This window comes from Xiphophorus hellerii, chromosome 16 (assembly GCF_003331165.1).
Source record: "Xiphophorus hellerii strain 12219 chromosome 16, Xiphophorus_hellerii-4.1, whole genome shotgun sequence".
Classification (NCBI taxonomy): domain Eukaryota; kingdom Metazoa; phylum Chordata; class Actinopteri; order Cyprinodontiformes; family Poeciliidae; genus Xiphophorus; species Xiphophorus hellerii.
Genome location: NC_045687.1, coordinates 17,687,057 through 17,706,976, shown reverse-complemented (window position 1 = coordinate 17,706,976; position 19,920 = coordinate 17,687,057). Strand labels below are relative to the sequence as shown.

Here is a 19,920-nt window from a genome sequence, read left to right as displayed (position 1 = left end):
TAAAAATCAGGGTTTCTCCTTCTTTTCTGAAGAAAAAAATCCTAAAGGCTAGTTTTAGCCTTCAATATTAATAGATGTGTAATAAACTCAATTCTGAATCCACCTACTCCAAAAAATAGTGCCTCATTATTCAAATTAGTTTACTCATTTGTGAGGTGAAATGATAAATGACTAATATTTATGGGATTGTCCATGATTGTAATTCTCCTACAAACTCTGGTAAATTAAAATATGCAATGAACTTCAATGACTTTTGTATGCAGATGCAAAAAAAAAAAAGTAAAGTAAAACAACAACTACTTTTCTCTTACCTGCAAAAGGCCGGCAAACTTGACTACTCCCCAACCGAGACGTTTGGTTTCTGGTTCAACTAGACTCATCTGGTACACATCTACAGCGAGGAACCTCTGGGCTTGGCTGCCATCTTTGCTGACTACCATACATGCTATCAAGTCACTGTTATCTGAAACAGACAGCGATGCACAGTCAAAGTGATTCTTAAAATCACCTGTTAAATGATTGAAAGATAAAGATAACCAACATTGTTTTTCTTGTCATTTTTTTCTGTTTTGAAGTTTTATTTAGAATTAGTTAAGACAATTTATAATGTTGTGTTCTCAACACTGTCGTATTATGTTCAGAGTAGAAAAAGCTAATCTGGAATGTCCCAAATTAGCTACTGGGTAGAAATTCAGTGTGCAACACATCTATGACACAAGTTAACTTGTTCTAGAGATCTGATCATATTTTTACAAGCAAATCTTTAATATAACAATAAAAATATTTTAAAAACTTGGGGGGAAAATAGGGGTCCTATGCATTTGCATTAAAAAAAACAAGACATTTGAAAAAGGCTGAGGAAAATATAAACTAAGGGATAATAAACCTACTTCTCAGCTACAACACTAACTTTTCCAAATTCCCATTTAAAACAGAGTTGCAAATCTTCAAGAAAGTTAGACTGAAAAGTCAACACTTCAGTGGTATTCTGAGGAAGAAACACAACATCTCATGTAAAAACAATCTTGACAACGCCTACTTCTGTTTAATTCTTCAACCGGAACACAATCCTGTTGAAGATAAGGATTGTGGAGGGCTAATGAAGTTACTCAAAGAGGACCGGTGGAATATTTTTTTTTGTATTGCGACTTTACGATGCTGTGCTAATTTGTGTACGCAAACCCCAGACAGAAGCATAGTGGGCCAATGCAGCCAGACGGCTTGATGCACTTAAAAGGACAGAGAAGATGCTTTCCTCCCACATGCTGAGGTTCAACAAGAACTGATAAGCCCACATATGTGCATTATTTACTGCAGTGCACCACAAAACCAGCAAAGTAAAGCTGCAAATGACCTGATCTGACACCACTGGTTTTGGTTGACATATCGCCGACGCTCAACTTTCTCCAAATGTAAACCGGCTAAACCAGATGTACAACTCCATGATTAAATTCTCTCTTCCTTCTCATTTTTTTCCCTCATTTTTTTGATCCACTCTCCTCCAATGTATTCAATTGTTTTACCATACAAGGCCAGAAAAAGTCGTTGGAAATCAGATTTTATCTTGCTAGTGTACAAACACAGGAAGCAACAAAAACTTTTATTACTGTTTTATTGTTTCCAAGTAGACCAGTGGGGTGTGGAGTACAGACATGCATGAGCTTGTAAAATGTGTGGTGTGATTAAAGATCAAAGGGGACTGCCAGGAACTGAATGCCACCTAGTGAAGCAGAAACCAGTGAAAAGTACCTTCACCAGGAGAGGTAGACCTTGGTTTCCAATGGTAACAAGGGTATACTAATATTTAAATGGTCAAAGAAATTAGGGGAAGTTCAATAGATTCAGTCCCTTGACAAAATGGGAAAAACCATACCACCCCCAGTGTCTTATTTTAGCTTTGACAGAAAGTGGTCTGCTTGCTCCGATTACAATCTAGCGCCATCTTTTAGGCTAACTGATTGTATCTTTATTTCCTTGAGTCTTTTTATTGCCACAAAAAGTTGGCAAGGAAGCAACCCCATGACCAACTTGGCTACTATAAAGTAAAACATACAATTCCATGCATTGGCAGATGATTTGATATCTTCACTCTCCAAAAAGGAGGAAGTGGTTTAGAAATATACAAAATCTTTTTCTGAGAAACAAAAGGTCGATATGGCATCAGGAGCTTTTACAACAAAAGTTCACACAAACATAGTATCTGTACAGCTCACCCTTTCTTGAGCAATCAAAGCAACTCATCACAAAGTTGTAATGTGATCACAACTTTGTTGTGAATACATTACAACAACTTTGTTGTGGAAACATTACAACAACTTTGTTGTGGAAACAAGTTGTGTTGGTCCTACTAAGTAAGGGTAATCCACTTTCAATAAATACTTGGCACAGAAAATAAGGGAACTTGTTAAAACAACAAAATGAACCGATAACGCTTACTGACACTAATGGTTAGAAAATCTTCACTGCCAAAGAGAGTGGAGTGGTGCAGCATCTTCCTCGAAGGAAAAACCAAGCCCTCATAATTGGAGGCACTTTAGATGCGTTGAAAAGAGATTCTTCAACTAGTGGAGATTTCACATCTCAACTTTTAGGAATAAATTCGTTTCTCACCCCCCACAGAGCGAGGCTTATCAGACTACCTCCAAAATCTGGTAGTGGAGAGGATGGAACGACCTGCCCGCCGTTCTCACCGCTACTAAAAACTTGTGGGATCAGCTTGGGCGTGTTAATCATAACAGAGTGACCAACAAGACTACAGTGAGATATATTGTATTTGCAGGCACATAATGCCATAAGTAACTGTTACTTTATTGTTATAGTTGTTGTGAAAAAGCTGTTTAAAAGAAAAATAGCTTAAAAGAAATTTAACTTTGTAATTTGACGATTTGAAATTGGCTTTTGTCTCTTTAACAAACTGCCTTCAGTACATCATCACAACAATGCTCCTTCATTATGCTGTTTACAGTCATCCTTAGAGACTTTAAAATGAGAAGTAGTCTGTATGATAAGCTCAGCAGCTGCACAGTTCCAAGAGGTGTTTTCTAATGCTCCCAGTCTGGAGGATCTGTGTGGGGAAGTAGAAGGGGACTGCAGCTCCCAGGAGGAGTGTTAGGTAACTAGGCGGTGCTTTGTGAAAGCAAGCGGTTAGGCAACCCCGAATGGTTGCCATGGGAGATTCAAGGATGCCTCAACATGCATGAAAGAATCAGAGCAACATTTCAGGTATTATTTTGATGCAGTAACACACCCTCAATTTAAATGTCATAAGTGATTCTTTATAAAAGGGTTAAAGTCCTCAAACTTTATATTAATCTGAAATAATCTCCACTTATCTTTTAAGCAGATTGTTCATGTTTGAGAGCGTTACATTAAAGTCGTCTGAGCAAATTTGTTTCTCTTATCAAACAGCGCACTGACCTGAACCTGTTGAAATTTGGTAATATCCAAAATGAAACAGCACCTTTCACCTCCAAAACTCCCCAAACTTGTCGAGACAAAGAAATGCTCCATGATTCAAAAGTTATTAGAAGAGGAGGTGGAATGTAGGTGGTGGCAACCTAATGGTCAGAAAAAAAAAAAAAAACACACAAGGGAGATGGGTGGGAGATGAAGAGGTTATTCTTCCCACTCACCAGGAAAAAACCCTCCCCCTCCGCCTGCAATTACTAAGAATGTGTTCTTAGATAATCACCCAGCTTACAAATACAGTCAAACAAGGAAAGCAATTTTTTTTCATCAACTGTTAGCAACTCGGAGTCATTATTACTACACACTTGGTTGAAGATCATCTTTTCAGTGACATCAATTCCAGGAAGTCAAACCACAAGACACCTCACAGGTTTGTCAAAACCCAGATCTGCCACAGCCTCTTTCGACTGGCATTTGGAAAAATCAGAACACAAGAGTTTCAGCCACTGAGTTAGAGATGAAAGTAAAACAGAAGTGAGATATTTGGGCTATATTTTATCTCTCTGTCAAAAGTCTTTCCTTTTATCTTATTTCCTTTTCCAAAAATGAAATAAGGAAAGTCCTAAGATGGTATCTATTAATCATGTCCAGTCAGAAATATAAAACCTACAAAATAGTCTAACTGCCAACGGACAAAGATAAAGCAGATGGTGGCGACAGACAATGCACTGCTGTGTCACTGGTTTGTTAGAACTATCAGACAACAGCTTGACACCACAATTTGCAACCAGACATGTTTTTCTAGTTGACTCACCACAGATAACATAACATTTAAAGGCCACCGCTACCTACATACGACACAGATTGCACAGTCACCAATACCAAAGAAAACCCATGAGATCTATAAAAAAAAACACACATCTTCAAAACGGATCCTCAAAGCAGAAATCTGTATGCTTTTTATAATTTTCATCAAATCTATGGACATGTGCAAGCGGATATAAGTCAAGGGACAGAACTTCCTCTGTGGTTTAATCTGGTTTCTCATCCGTTTAAAAGGTGCAGACAATCCCAATGTTGTTGAAAACTCTTGCAAAGCAACACCTGGTAAGAGCATTCACAGCCAACAAAGCTTTCAACGTTTAGCCATTTTAAAAACAGTGTTCAATTTATATAGTATGGCAGAACTGCAAACCTTTGGACATTTCTTAGGTAGAAGTTACAAATAAAAAAGGCAGGCAAGAGGGCCATGGTAGCTATGGAAGAGCTGCAAAGTGTTGACATAAAAGGTTGAATACAAACGTGCAGCAAAGTGTTTAGATATTTTGGAAAGAACAAGAAAAGTACATTTTCAACTTCAAAATTTTTACTTTTGTGTTGGTCTGTTTAATAAAATGCTTCCGCCCACAAAAAAACATACAATAAAGTTTGTTTAAACATAAAAAACACGAAAATGTCTAGGTGATGTAAATACTTTTGGCATTATGGTCATGTTGAGACTGAGCTTAGGAAACTGATGACAGAGATAACTTCTCCTTCACAGTACGTAGCAGCGTCCTCAGAGCAGTCGTTTTAATACACCAATAAAAACATAAAAAGAAGCTGAAAGTTTAGCATTGACTTTGCAAATGTCTGTAATAGTTTGCTTTATTACACTGATAAACCTGAGGAATTAAGTTTAAACTCGTTACTTTTTTAACTTTAATAAACAACATAACGTATAAATGGAGAAATCTAAATGATATTTGTGTTTTTATAAGCCATAAAATTAGGTTAGAAAATCAAAATGTAGCTAAACATGAGCTTTGACCCTGAAAATTGTTCCTATAGTAAATGATCACTCAGGGTAATTAGGCCTTCTAAAGTAAATGATCACAAGAAAACCACCAGCTTTACAGTTAATACATATAAACATTTTTTATAATCTACGGTTATCGTTCAATTATTTTCAACGTTAACAAAACAAAAAAAATGCAAATGCCAAAATATAAGAATGTTATATGTCTGGTTGCAAAGTTTGTGAACTGAATAAATGATAGAGTATCAGGACTGATTCACATTACTGTGCAGCTGTAGAGCTAACCGCGTACGAGTTTCCAAAACACACCTGTGTACGGTGAAAGAAAACTGCTCAGGTTATCAGTGTGTGGGAAGCTGTATTGCTGAGGGTATGTGTGTGTGCTCAGCTCTGCATCGCTGTGGTTGTTGATCTTTGCATGCTGCATCTGTAAACTCTGCACTGTGTTTTAGAATGGCTGCTTTCCTTAGCAGAGAAAATCAGCGACAGCTTTGTCAGATCGGAGCGTTTTAACTGTGGAGTGCAGGAAACTCTAAAAAGCCCCCTCTCAACAGGAAAACCAATTTATTTTTGCTTGAGTAACTCTGAGGTCAGATTTCACTTACTTTCAACTTATTAATGACATCACTCCTAAAACTAAGCCTGAGTGTGAGACTCTTACTGAGGTCTAAGACATCATCTGTCTTGATTAGGTCTTCGGGTCTGGTCAAAGGGAGCTGAGTTTCTGGTTCTCCCTGAAGCTGAAGTGACAATGACCTCAACATGAAGAACACTCGAATAGCCTGAAAGAGGAACAAAGAGGTGCCAGACAAAACCTTTGATGAATGTATTTAAGGAGCAATCACAGCAGGTGTTTGAAAAAGAAAATTCCAGAATACGAAAGGACATTAACGCACTGACATTATCAACGAACTGAAAACTAGAGCCTTTTTATGAGAAAATCTAAGATTTGTTTTGCCGGGAATGTTACAACCAGTGCCCTGAGCTCCTGTATGTGGAGGCATCTGTGTTGACAAACCTTGCGGGTCTTCTCTACGTCTCCACAAGGTAGTCTCTTTACAAAGTCGATACCCGTCAGAGGGGTGCCGGTGGGCGGCAGCAGTATGGAGGCATCCATCATTAGGTACTCCACATTCAGAGGTTTACTCTGCAACAAATACACCACGATGAGTGACAAGAAACATAAACACCTGGAAACTAAAGTTTAATTTACAGATGATGCTTTTCAAATGTATTATTAGCAGAGTAACTAAGGTTAACCTACCGTCATGCTTCTGTATTCATCTTCAAACATGTCCAGAAAGATTTCTTCACCCTGTGACAAAAAACAAACAAACATAAAAGCTGCTTCAGAAACTATGTTAAAACACAAGTCATAAGACATTTATAAATTATATTAAGCCATCAATATGTTAAAACGCCAAGCATGCAACCATATTTATGTAGCTTCAGATCTAAATACATCGACTGAAGATAAGTGTTTTTGTACTTATGACTATATATCTTGAACTGACAGCTATACAGTGATTTGGGTTTGAACTACACAATGTGTTCGTCTCGTACATTTTTAAATTAGTATTTTTTTTTTAAAATGCCTTTTTTAAACAACATTTTTATCAAATGTAATGTATCAAAAACACCAATTAGACTATCTAGAGATGAAAGCAAATGTTTATTGATGGTTTCCCATAAAAAAATCTGTTTTGAAGAACCTGAAAGAAAACACCGAGATGCCGTACTTCTTCCATACGTTGGAATGAGGAAAGATGGGCAGTTGTTAAAATGAGATTCTGCCCATAATTCATTTTTACTTTTGTCCTTATTTTTACCACTTGGTCACAAATTGAGATGGAATGCACAACTTCAACATAATGAGCTATTTCCACCTTTTTTATGCAACCCAAAACTTTGAAGGCTGGACTGCATTATGGTTTTGCTGCTGGTCCTTATCTGCTTTAAAATTAGTCAGCAGCTCAACAAGGTGAGATTTCTGTATCGTAAGGGTAACTACAAGTCAGACATAGAGAATGTCAAACCAAAACTAAAAAAAAAGCCTCCTCCGCCGACAAAACATGATGCTAATCTATAAGTTTCATCACTTCAATTAACCATGACAGCTGGAAAACAACTTTCAAATGACTCATTTGAATAAAAGGCGCCATAAGTCAAAACTGAACATTATGGACCAGAGACAAATTGTTTCAAGAAGAACCTCTGGGCAGCCAAGGAATGCCAAGTTACTTGTTTATATGTACACTGAGAAGTATATGTTCATCTAATCACCATGTTACATCAGCAGCAATATTTTCCACCTCCTATTTAGAACCCTGCAAGGATAAGTAGGTACAGACAATGGATGGATAAAGTCAAAGTATTTTCTAAATTAAATTTATGCCTTTGAAATACTACATAGAAACAAGAAAGTACCTTATACAGATTTCTTTCAACCAATTGTTGAACATTAGACACACTCCCCTTTTTAAAAGAATAACGTAAAAACTATAACATAACTGTTAAAGATTTTCTTCTTGCAAGTGGGCCAGCTTTTAAGTCACAATAGCTACATATCTTATGTGATGAAAACTAAAATGTAGAAAAGTGTGAAAGACAAAAACTGATCACATGACCACCAAGAACACAGCTGAAAGTTTGTTGAAGAATGATATTATGATTAGATTGCGTAAATGTGATATGGGTGCATGACGCAATGTGCATCGAAGACAAAACAACTGGTAGCATAGCCACCAGGTAAAAATTGACATCATACAGTGAAGACTGTAATGGTTATTTATCCAAACGGAGGGCAGGTGTAGAGTTGTCTAGTTCAGAAGCTTGGAGATCAAGCGAACGAGAACCCTACTCAGGAATTTAAAAGCTTATAGTGGCTATCTAACATCAAACATCATCCATTACATCACTATAAGTCTATAAATCCCCACAACAGCATGGTGTTTGGCCCTAAAAAGTCCCTAAACTAAAGCTACACATATGGTGGATGAAAGGGAAGTTAAAATACAGATAAAATCAGACTGCAGCCATACAGTCCCTCATTCATTTGGTTAAAATACAATTGGAAAATAACCTGCAGCTAAAACTTCACATAGCTAAACATAAGGAGCATGATGGGACAGCAATCACTGATTTAGTGGAATCTGTGGATAAGAACAGATGTAATGACTACCAGTACCTAAAAAGATACATCTCCTGAGAAAAAGTCCCCCCCCCACTAATAAGCTACATGCTCTCAAATAACTGCAGCAGCCTTCAGGCTCTAGTTGTTTACAATCTGTACTATCTGTAACAACAACTCTCTTTTGTCCTCTTTTCACAGGCTTTGCTTGTTCCTTCTCGCTCTCTGAATTTGAAAATTTTTGTTGGGTCTAACTTAGATAATTTTTCTAACAATTTTCACAGAACTTATTGCATTTCCTGCATGAATAATCTTCATAGGACAAGTGCTCCATTTACTCTTTCAATGATTTATCAATAAGCTGACACACACCCATTTCACATATTACTATCAGAATGGTGTTTTTGTCTAGAAGATAATCTGTTCTGTGATTGCTATGAAGTCTCCAGGTGGTAAAGCGACATCTCCCCATTTACGTTCATTCCTTTCTGATTTAATAGTCATGCATTTTTTAAAATGGGCTTTGAAAAACTATAAAAAGGCCAAAAGTGATTTATTTACATGTTATTCTTGCAAGACTTTAAAGATTTCTGGCACTGAAAATTAACAAGATATGATATATACTCTTTAAATCAGTAACTTAATTGTGCATAGACAGATCAAAGTCAGTCAAGGCCAGACCATCTGCAGATCTGGAGACAGTGATAGTGTCATAATTGAAGCATTTATGACTGGAATATTGCACAAAGATGAGCAATGTTGATAGCACGCAACAATGAAAGCCATTGTTCTCCAAAAATATCCCAGATTACATCAAATAAGGTTCTCTGGCTTTAGTAACATTCAACACAAATTGGTGCAAAGACCTGATGATTAAAAACTCAGGCTTACAGCAATTAGTATGTTTTTTTTTCTTTTTTTTAAAAGAGAAACAAACCAAAAGAAAACTTTCATTTTAAAAAGAAAAGCAAATCATCTAACTGATTCTAAAACAATATCCAGATTGAATCAAATCAAAAGTGAAAGTAAAAATGAAACTTTACATTTAATTGTAAAGAACAAACAAAATGCCAACACTTTAACTCTAATCTGCAGGCGAAGACAAAGCTTTTTCTCAGGAGGGGGTTATTTTCAATTATAACCAACCGACTAGTCAGATGGAAACTGGGAGGTTTTCACTTAGTTTCTGTTATGAGGCTGTTCTCGGATTAATCTGGATGCAACACAAGAAATTTGGTTGTTCCTTTTTCTTCCAAGATCAATTTCTCTGAAATACTGGTTGCCAAATACTAAATGCTTCTTGTCTCAGCGACCTGAAGTCCTACTTTGCAACACAAATCAAAAATGAAAGAATGAAAATAATACTTTTGGAATCCAAAGCATTTCAGATGATACCCGTCTTTAATTGAATGCACTGTAAACGCATGTGCAGGTATAAGATTAGAAAGGCGTATAATAAAACTTCATGTAGCATGTGTATATTCACACAGTTCAAAAGTGTGCTGTTGAGATTTGTAGTTTGTGTAATTACCTTGTAAAAGGTCCGCAGTAAATGCAGACTTTCTTCTCTGGCACCCTGCAAACACAAACATGATACTCTGTTTTTACTTGCTTTTTTTTCTGTGAACTCAAAACATTCACAGAACAATGTTCCCTAGCATATTAGGGTTTCCCTGCAATTCCAAACAGTGTAACATGACACAGTCTCAGGGAAATCAACACATACTGTAGAAATCTAGATGCACTGTCCGTAGAACTGGTAAGTGAAGCTTCAGTGGGAAAGCCTATTGCGCGTTTCCGATGCAGTTCCTAAGAAACACTGGCTTATGAACAACAATCTTTTGAATCAACTAGTGAGTCACTGCAGCTTATTTATAGGAACAACAGTTACCTACAAAGGGAACTTTACAAAAGGAAAACAAATAGAAATCAGATACAATCTACTTAAAGCTCATTAGGTTTAAATATTAACTGGTCAATCTAATGATGTCTATTTGTATGGCTTTATGACTGACAAATGATTCTTAACAATCAGAGAATCTATACATTGCCAGTAACGGCCTCTGCCTTCGATAATACAACACCTGAGAGTTGTTGCCTGTAAGAAGTCCAGACTGACTGTACAGTTAAAAATATCTGCTTCACTATCCAACAGGAAAAGCTTGATGCAATTATGATTTATATACAATCCGTTTTCTGGTACTTTATATTAATTAATACAAAAATAAAAACAGCTGTAAGAGTTGTTACACTCCGAGAGGAGACCTAATCAATTATTGCTTCAAATATTGGAACCGCAGGGTGGAATTTCCTTTGAAATCTTTATCTGTTGTTAAGCATATCCTGGAATTCAGCAACATAAATTGATGAAACAGGAACAGAAACCACAGACAGTAAACAAAATGAATTATGAATTATTGGACTCTTGGACGAAGGAGGGAGGTCTGTTCACATTCTAAGGACAGCCTCATAATGAGTCTTAACAAGAAGTAAGCACTTTACTAGAAACCCAGATTCTAGAAAAGCAACATGACAAGAAAACCTCTGGCTCCTGTTATCTGGAATTCGTTGTCAGGAGAGATAAAGAAACATGACACTTTTTTTTTTTTTTACACAACACATCACTCAGAAGCTATTATGTGCATGTAGAGTATGTGCGTTACCTCGAGGCAGGCTAGATGGACATCTTTGATTATACAGTGGCTTCCCGACAAAACCGACTGCTTCAACAGAAGGCAGCACAGCTCAAGTGTTGCGAGGCGAACTTTCCCATCTGGGGAAAAAAAAAAATATGGCAATGGAGTTTATCACATTAAGTGCCCAGTTAAGTAACAATTTACATGAATGGTGAAGTCATTTCTAATTCACAACGAACAGATAGGATGTGCTCGTTCATGTCATGTGCTGGTGGTTTCTAGGCAACAGATTGGTAATATTTGTATTTTCAAAGTGAATCTTCTTGAAAGATATTGATTCTTGGTGACTCCATGCCCTACTGTTTGGTCTGGTAATCAGCATTTAAAGCTGAATGTTTTGTTACCTGGCAACGCTGCCTGGTTCATTATTCTGATCAGTTTTTCCACAAGCACCACGCTGTAAGAACCTCTCTCCTGGTCGGGAACCGGCAACTGCAGACGCTCCAGAAGATCACGGTTCACACCTTTAACAAAATTAGAAATTTTAAAATCATTGCACTCAAGCAGGATAAGCTGATTTATCAAAATACATTTTATTAAATGACTGTCCTTCTGGTTCTTAAGGGATGTCAAAATGTTTACCAGTAAGATGCCATTTTAAATGTTCCTTGTGCCAAAACAGTGAAGTAATTTTTAACAATAATTTGGTGATTCAGATTTATTTGTTTACAATTTGTTTTCACTGATAGCTATATAATTATAACTTTATTAGGAAGAATATTACAATTTAAAACATTTTTTTTTAAATGATAAGGTAAATTACCCATCTGCCAGGTACTTAGGAATAGAGAAAAAAGTAGGAATATTATTTCATGTAGTTATGTCAAGCTCTAGACCAGACTTCAATAATCAGAGGATGACTCATGGCGCCATGAAGAAAAATGCAGGCCATCAGGAACCGAGCTGACAAATACTCCACAGGTAATGAACTATAACTCATTACAACATCATATAGGGCAATGAGGCATGAAACGGGAAAAGGAAGCTGTCAACGTCATTTATGTGAGAAAAAAAAACAAAAACAAAAACGACAACAAAACATTTCCAAGGTTGCATCCGTCACAGTTGGGGACACAATTTGTTCACAAGATTCATTACATGGAAACATCAAACAATCTGCGCCCGAGGACTATTTATAGGATATTTGGAGAGGACTGGACTGTGTGACGTTAACACTGACTGCTGCAAATTAACAAACCTTTGCTGTGTGAGACAGCATAAAGTAGACAGAGCACAAACAGAGCGTGGTAGTCATCATTGGTGCACTCCAGGGCGCTGTACACCATGTCCAGGAACGGCCTGCGAGGGCGAGAAGGTGACAAGATGTCAGCCCACTGACACTACGTCCTCATCTATCGCTGTGTGAAGGAGTGTGTAAACCTGTACCTGCTTCTTTCTGTGTGTGTTCTCGTGGCAGCAGCGGTCTTCTCTTCATCGGTGATGTTCTGTTCAGTCAGTTCTGATGCTCTACACTTTTCCATCACCACCATTTCAATTTCTGTGTGCAGACAAACACACACACACACACACACTTTGTAGTTTAAGGTGCACTCCCCACAAACTTCAGTTTCTAATCGTATACCACACTATCAGCATAGATTATAAAAATAAACATTTTAACTTAACTTTTTTCACATTTCAACCAAACTTCAGTGTATTTTATTGGAATTTTGTGATACACCAACACAAAGCATTGTATAGCTATCAATTGGTAGGAAAAACGCATCTTTACCCAATAGTTTGCAAATAAAAACCTGAAAAAAAGGGTACATTTGCATTTACCCCTTTTCATGTCAATACGCCTAATTAAACCCAGTTTAACGTAATACTATGAGAGTATTAATCTGTTGCATCATTTTATCCATTTAATTGATTAGTTTTATAATTAAGTCGATACTTTTTTCACTTTGTATTGCCATTAGTGTATAATTCATACACTAATGGCATTAGTGTACACACTAATTTCATACACTATACATTTTAAAGTTAATCACTTGGGATTAAGTAGCTTTTCCTGAGCTTTTACCCAAGATCAACCTGTTGCCTTCCCCTGCCTGTCCTCATTCTTTGTCTGTCTTCCTCTCTTTCTTCTCTCCACCCTCAAAGCTGGATGATATGAACTTTGTGTTAAGTAGGTTTAAGAAATACAGCGGTCCATTCACATATTAAAACACACACAAAGTTTTTCAACAGTTTTAAATAATGGCTGGATACTACATTTGATCAGACTTATCTGACACATCACAGCAGCGCTGCAGTGTTATACTGTGTGAAAACATTTAAACTCCAGTTTATCACTGCCAAGTTCTATAACTTTTTCTGATTCACCATCAAGTTAAATGATTAAAGTCAAAACTATTCAGTAATCTCAGAGGCTCCTGTTTTGTATTATTGAATAAATATGTCTACGTTAACAACGTAACATAACCACAATTTTGTGTATTTAATACAGCTGACAAAAAAATTACCTTTTGGTCAGCCCTCGATAAAATCAAAATGATCAGGTTTTTAAGAAAATTGCCATTAGTGGAGAGAGAAGATCAGTCAACTTTAACTCATTAACTGATAACTTGCATCTCTAGACCATATGCAGGTCTAAAACATGTTCCAGTTTAATTAGGTCAAATGAAATGCAACCAAACAGCAAAGAAATGTTGCACATGTAGGAAGATAGGTAAAATATAATTTGCATTTAAAAATAGGATGAACATCTTAGACAGTCCATGTGCTATTTAAGTTTCTAATTTTACTGCATGGTTTACCAACCTGCTAAGTAGTGTAGGCGTAGTTTTTTCCTACCCATTTAGTACACATCTTATTTTGAAACTACTTCTTGCTAATCTGCCCACCACATTACATTTGCAAAAATCCACACAGTCAATTTTTTTTCCTCTGTGTCTAAAGAGTTGTTAAAAACGTCTCCTTGCAAACTCTCTTGTGAAAAGGAACTACTCCATCACAATAAACAAAAAACAATAAAATAATTTCAGATGATTGAAATGGTCACAAACAATGTGGAAGCTGTATATAAAACACACAAACACAGTAAGAGAAGCAGTGGGAGAAAGGCAGAGGTGAGGAGCACAGGATGGATGGTGTATCATCGCAGGAATGGACAGTTTTGCTTTAATGGACATTGTGTTTAATGGGGTTATTTATGGATAAATAAAAAAATATCCCAAACAGTGGAAAGAGCAAAGCCTGCACCATAATCCTCAATTTTCTGTTTTCGTGTTTCTTAATTTGTTTTTATCCAATGAGGTCACAGATGAAAGAGGTTAAACGGTTTAGAAAAAACAAGGTTTGGAAATGTTTTCATCATCACCCAAAGGAAAATCAAAGCAGAGAGCAATTAAAACGTTGACTAAAATGCAGCCTTGTTGTCCTTTTAGCTCTTCTCTTTCTGTTTGGAGGACTCCTGGGGAACAAGAAGTCTGATTGATGGGAGAAAATACACACAAACACAGTCCTGTACTGCTGTGTCCAATGAGACACAAACTCACCTTCCGCCATCTCCCCACTCGCTCTGCCTCCCTTAGAGCTCCCACTTCCTCCTCCTCCTCCTAATCCCTCTGTACCTTTTCCCTTCTCCCTCTCTCCTCCTCTGCCGCCGTCGTCATCCCAGCCTTCCTCCACCTCTCCTGCACAACTGCTGCCGCCTCCCCCTGCTCTATCGTCATCCTCCTCGCCCAGGTTTTTGTAATTCGGTCTTTTCTGAGTTCTTTTGCGGCCCCGGTGGCGAGACATTTCCAGGGACCGCTCCAGAGACTCTGAGGGTTTGACGAAGCGGCGCACACCTGCTGCGGTGGCATGCTGGAGGGAAACAGCAGCAGAGGGACAAAGAGGAAAAAGGTGAAAAAACAGGGAATTCATAAAATACCTGGAAGCCTTTTTTTTATTATTATTTAAACAAACTGATCAAACAGTGCTACTAATATGAGTTTTTTCTGCTTTTGGCTTCCTCCCTAAATGTTCAGAACACATTATTCCAACTATTGTAACATCTGCAAAATGGTTACACAAACATTTCTAATGCTTTGGGACGGCTGGGACCATCTTTATCCAGAGAAAACATGGAAAATCCCTTTTAAACAAAAAGGCTCCTATCACATCTTCAGGATCCCCAAAATGCCTGGAGAAATATTCTAGACAGAAAAGACTTTGTGCACACAGCTTTCTAACTATAGGGACAAACAAAGATAAAAAGAGGTGTAGCAAAAGCAGCTAAAGAGGATTAGCAGTGGTCTCCAACAAGTAATGGTGTCATCCACAATGGTACTTTATAATCTCATAACCGCTTTCAAGATATTGAGCTGTTAGCATGTCATGACATGTCATTTGACTGTCATAGAGCAACAGTCTTCAGTCAGAGGCCTCTTCAGATTTGTTTCTAGACTGACTGCTACAGGGAACCTTTCTTGCCCACAGCATCACTATCCACGACAACTGATTGAAGGCACTCAGATGATACGAGATACAACATTTAATTTACTTTGGGACAAATAAAGCATTTTTGAATTGAATTATATTTTTAAAAAGTTGGGCATATTTTTTGTGAAAAAGGACCATTCCAACAAAACAAAAAAATAATACATTTTTGTTTTGTGGAACAAAACAAAAATTGTTCAATTATTTCCAGCATTTAGTAAAATAAATGCATTTAAGATAACAAAAAATACTACAAACAGTCGAACAAGATGGTGGTGGTTGGAGCATGATGGAGCCATGACTTCTTGTCTCAAGAAGAAACATCTTAAAAGTTAATGTGAGGCCAGAAACAATTGAGTTGTGGAGTGACCTATTTTAAACAAAGTCATTTGAAAACTGCAAACTGGAGAATATTTTCAGTTAATCAACCCTAAATTTCAGTGATTTAGGGACTCCAACTTTTGAAAACTTTGATAACGATTGCCATTTCATACCTTCCTAGAAGCAAGAATAAACAGATTATTATATTACTGGGAAACTATTAGATAGAAAACTATGAATCCAGTTTGCTGTGATACAATCTTCCAGGAAAGAGATGAATGTCTGCGCTGGATACAGAATAAAGATACTAATCATAATTATTCTCTGAATGAAACATACCAAGGCCTTTTGTACTTGGAAGAGTATAACCCTTGGGCTTCTATAGAGCAACTTTATCAAATGTGCATGCAAAAAGAAAAAAAAAAACAAAACAAACAAAAACAACAATAACAAAAAGAAACCCAGATGCTCATAAATAATCATGTAACGGGAAAAAGTACCACAATCAAAACCTCTCTGCACACACAAACACGCACAGTTACCATAAATGCTTATTGAGTTATCAGTGCTCATCAAGGTCACTTAAAAAATATCTATAAACCATTTCCTCCAAGATGCAGATAGGCACAACATTCGAGAAAATGACCCACAGACACAAACTACACCTATTACACCAATGCATTAAATCATTGGCTTGTTTGTCGCTGCAGTGAAGAAAGAGTGCAGCAAAAAAAACACCAACTAAACCCGGCATTCTTCAGATATTCAGTTGCAAGGCTTAAAGTTTCAAACCACACGTTATGAACCGAACAGGAAACAGCTGGTAAATAAAAAAGAAGCCGCACAGTGATGTTAATCCAGTGACTTACAGGAAAGACTGAAAAACGTGTGAAAACGTTAGCACAGCTGAAATAAAATCTAATAAAAAGAACAGCTGATAAAATGATATAAATGACTCGGAACATCGCACCAATTAAAAAAAAAAACATATTAACACAAATCTGAATAAACAGTCATTGTGAGGACAAGAGATCCAGTTGGATATAGAGAGGTAGAAAAAAATGACTGAAAACATGCATGATGACACAGGGATGAATCGAGTTTAAACTTTTGGTTTTGGAGCAGCTGGTACCCAGTAAGATATACAAAACATATAATGAAATAGTCCTGAGCACAAAGGCGAACTATGGCTTGAATCATACTAAACGCAGCTTGCTCAGACTTCCACGCAGTCAAGTCGGCTGTCAGCACTTTTCACTTTGACTTTTCTGACATTCCTTTTCCGTGTCAAGCATTTCGACTTGCTGGACTGAGGCAGGATTCTGGTTAAATTGAAGTCAATCAGACGTCTGACCGTAAAGCAGAGAGTTGAGCTGACACAGAACCACAACACCCCAGATACAGCGAGAGCTGCAATCTGTGGGAGCAAGGTCAACAATTTTACAATGCAGCCAGGCTAATCTGTGAGAAGCGCAAACATCATCAACTGCTGAAAACCCGACGTCAGCTGAAAACTTGTTCAACTCAGTATTCCCAGAACCTGCAGAATTAAATGCATGCATATTTACGTACATGTTCAGGATATGCATTTCCCCCTAAGAACTGACCAACAAAATGGTATAATACCAGTAATTAATCAATCTATGATTCTGAAGGCTGCAGGTCCTTAAAACAGTAAAGATAATGGATAATTTCTCTGAAAATGGAAAAACTTACTCAAAAATTTATTTCACAAAAAAATAAAAAAACCCTTTATCATAACAAAAATAGTGGCACATAAGGATATACAGAGATAGAGGTAAATAACCAAAATTTTATGATTTTCAGTTTTATCCCTCAAAAATCTTTCTCCAATCAATTATCCCTCAATAAATAAGTGCTTTCAGGTCACACCAACAACAACATTCTTCAGTGAGAAAGTGATTAGCAATGGAAGACTTGGGTGCAATCAGTAAGGCATTGACAGGCGATGTCAAAAGAAGCAGAAAAGCTGTAAGATGCTTTACAAAAAATTATTATGTTCCCAGCCTGATACAACTTAGAAAGTTGGAGATATCCAAGCAGCCTAAGGGGCTCTGGGCACATAAAAATAAAACACAAAGATACCAATATTTGAAGTTAGCAATGCTAACTCTTAACTTAGGTTTCCAACAAGGGTTTGTCAACTCAATTGTTAATTGGAAAAAAAAAAATTGGCCAAAAGTAAAAAAAACAACAAAACAAAACAAGATTGAACTATTATTTTTACTTATTCAGACACAGCTAAGGATACTGCTAAAAAAAAAAACAAGGTTAAAAAAAACCTCACTGAAATCTACAAAAATTCTATGTAAGTGATTAAGTTTCTTTAAAAAGCACCGAAACTAGACAACGTCACCGTCTAATGCAAACAAACCATAAAGCATGAACATGAGCAGATTGCAACACACCGGCTATGGACACAAACTGCTTTGAAGACTGACATAAACCTCTGACAGTTTCACAGCAACCTTCCCCAGCCAAGGGAGAGCATTGATTAAACCATGGCTGGTTTAGCTGCAGTTTAATTGATTGGGAAGTAATAGAAAAAAATTCCCCAATAATCTTTTTTTTCTTGATCTACTGGGTTCTCATGAAAGCAAATCTTCTAATAATTTTATACAACTACTGGTTTATTACAGCTTGATAAGAAAAATGTATAAATATCCTTTAATGTTTATGTGCTTATCAATATTAAGATGTCTTTAACTGCATTTGTTTTACATAATTTACAAGAAAGGCCTAAAACAACACCTCTTATGAATATGTTAAGGAGGATTGTATTGTAGCTGCAGCCAAACACACTGAGCATGCTGTCTGACAAAAACCACAAACTAGTATCTATGTGTGTGTTGCACCTGCTAGCTGACAATGTTCTGGTAAACCGCTCACAGTCTCAGCCACTGCTGAGAAATTAATGGAGGTCAGGGAGCATGCCCTGCGCAGAGAGACACACATGTAAAAACACCCTAAACCAAAACAGACACTTAAAAAGAGAGCACGCTGTGCAGGTAGAACATCAGCGGCTACATATCAGCGTAAACTAAAAACAGTCGATCTCGCTTTTGGGGGGAAAAAAAACTACATGCTGCTAAACGTATGCAAATACTGACATTATGTATCTAACTGGTGCACTTGCAAGAAAACACATCTACAAAAGCAACAGAGAGAGGAAAAACACACTGCTTCCAGGAAAGAGATCTGGGTTAGGTGAGCCAGCTCTGTCAGTGTTCCACCATGTGACCTAATTTCCTGCCACATCACAGACAAACAGGAAGTGCCATTTTACCACCTGCGAAAAAACGAGGCTCATTCCTGATCTGCCTCCTTTTCATCTACCAGAAATCAGACAAAAGATATCTGATGAGGCGGAAATAATTAACATCCACATCTCAAGCCGATTAAAAATTAGAAAAAATAAAATGTACTTTCTAAACTGCCCTGAAATAGCACAGGTGTTCAAGCAAATGAAAATGGGAAGGAAAAATATCTGATAGCAAACTAAATGGATGTAGATTCAATTATTGCTACTAAAAATCAGCAACTAACATGAATGATTGGATAGAAAATGTGATGGATGTGACGTAAACTTGAAGTTTTTTTTGTTTGTTTGCATTTGAACAAGTCCAAAACCATTTCCACAGTTCAGAAATGTAAACCCTTGCTTGGGGATGGCTCTCTCCTATTGTGGTCTACCAGAACTGTGAAGCCATTATGCCTCAAGTCACATTCACTGAAAAGGTAGGCAGCTTCTTACAACAGCGGCAGACTGAGCACACAGAAATACACACAGAGCACAGAGAATAACCACAAGGGTTCTGAGAAACGCTCACTACTGCTGCACACCCACCCCCCGCTACAAACAGATGGTCAAAATTAGGAGGGGAGGGAGGAGCACAGGGGGAAGAGAAACTAAAAATCAAGAAGAAAAAAAAGAGGGGGCTGGGTGCTTTAGAAAATGAGAGGTGAAGGGAATAAGACGGGGAACAGAAGGGGATCCTGAAGTGGGAGGGTAAAAAGAAGAGAGGTGAAATGACTAACAGGCAGACAGGAGCCATCACGTTATCACAAATCCCAAAAGGTTGGACAGAAAAAAATGGCAACAAGTAAAAAGAAAAAAA

The 19,920-nt window shown here is 37.2% G+C and overlaps 1 protein-coding gene across 5 annotated transcripts in view; it reads right to left on the bottom strand.

Moving 5' to 3' along the window:
• The window catches only part of clec16a (C-type lectin domain containing 16A), a 35,772-nt gene that overhangs the window by 5,557 nt on the left and 10,295 nt on the right, over positions 1-19,920 (bottom strand). For 3 of the 5 annotated variants that reach the window (XM_032587531.1, XM_032587533.1, XM_032587532.1), the window contains 10 exons: positions 14,536-14,845; positions 12,419-12,530; positions 12,231-12,331; positions 11,377-11,496; positions 11,000-11,109; positions 9,868-9,912; positions 6,471-6,521; positions 6,225-6,353; positions 5,868-5,988; positions 312-463 (listed from right to left, as the gene is read on the bottom strand). In XM_032587531.1, coding sequence (XP_032443422.1) covers positions 312-463; positions 5,868-5,988; positions 6,225-6,353; positions 6,471-6,521; positions 9,868-9,912; positions 11,000-11,109; positions 11,377-11,496; positions 12,231-12,331; positions 12,419-12,530; positions 14,536-14,845 — 1,251 coding nt within the window. The remainder of the gene's footprint in view (positions 1-311; positions 464-5,867; positions 5,989-6,224; positions 6,354-6,470; positions 6,522-9,867; positions 9,913-10,999; positions 11,110-11,376; positions 11,497-12,230; positions 12,332-12,418; positions 12,531-14,535; positions 14,846-19,920) is intronic. The other 2 variants (XM_032587534.1, XM_032587536.1) reach the window with 1 other exon arrangement.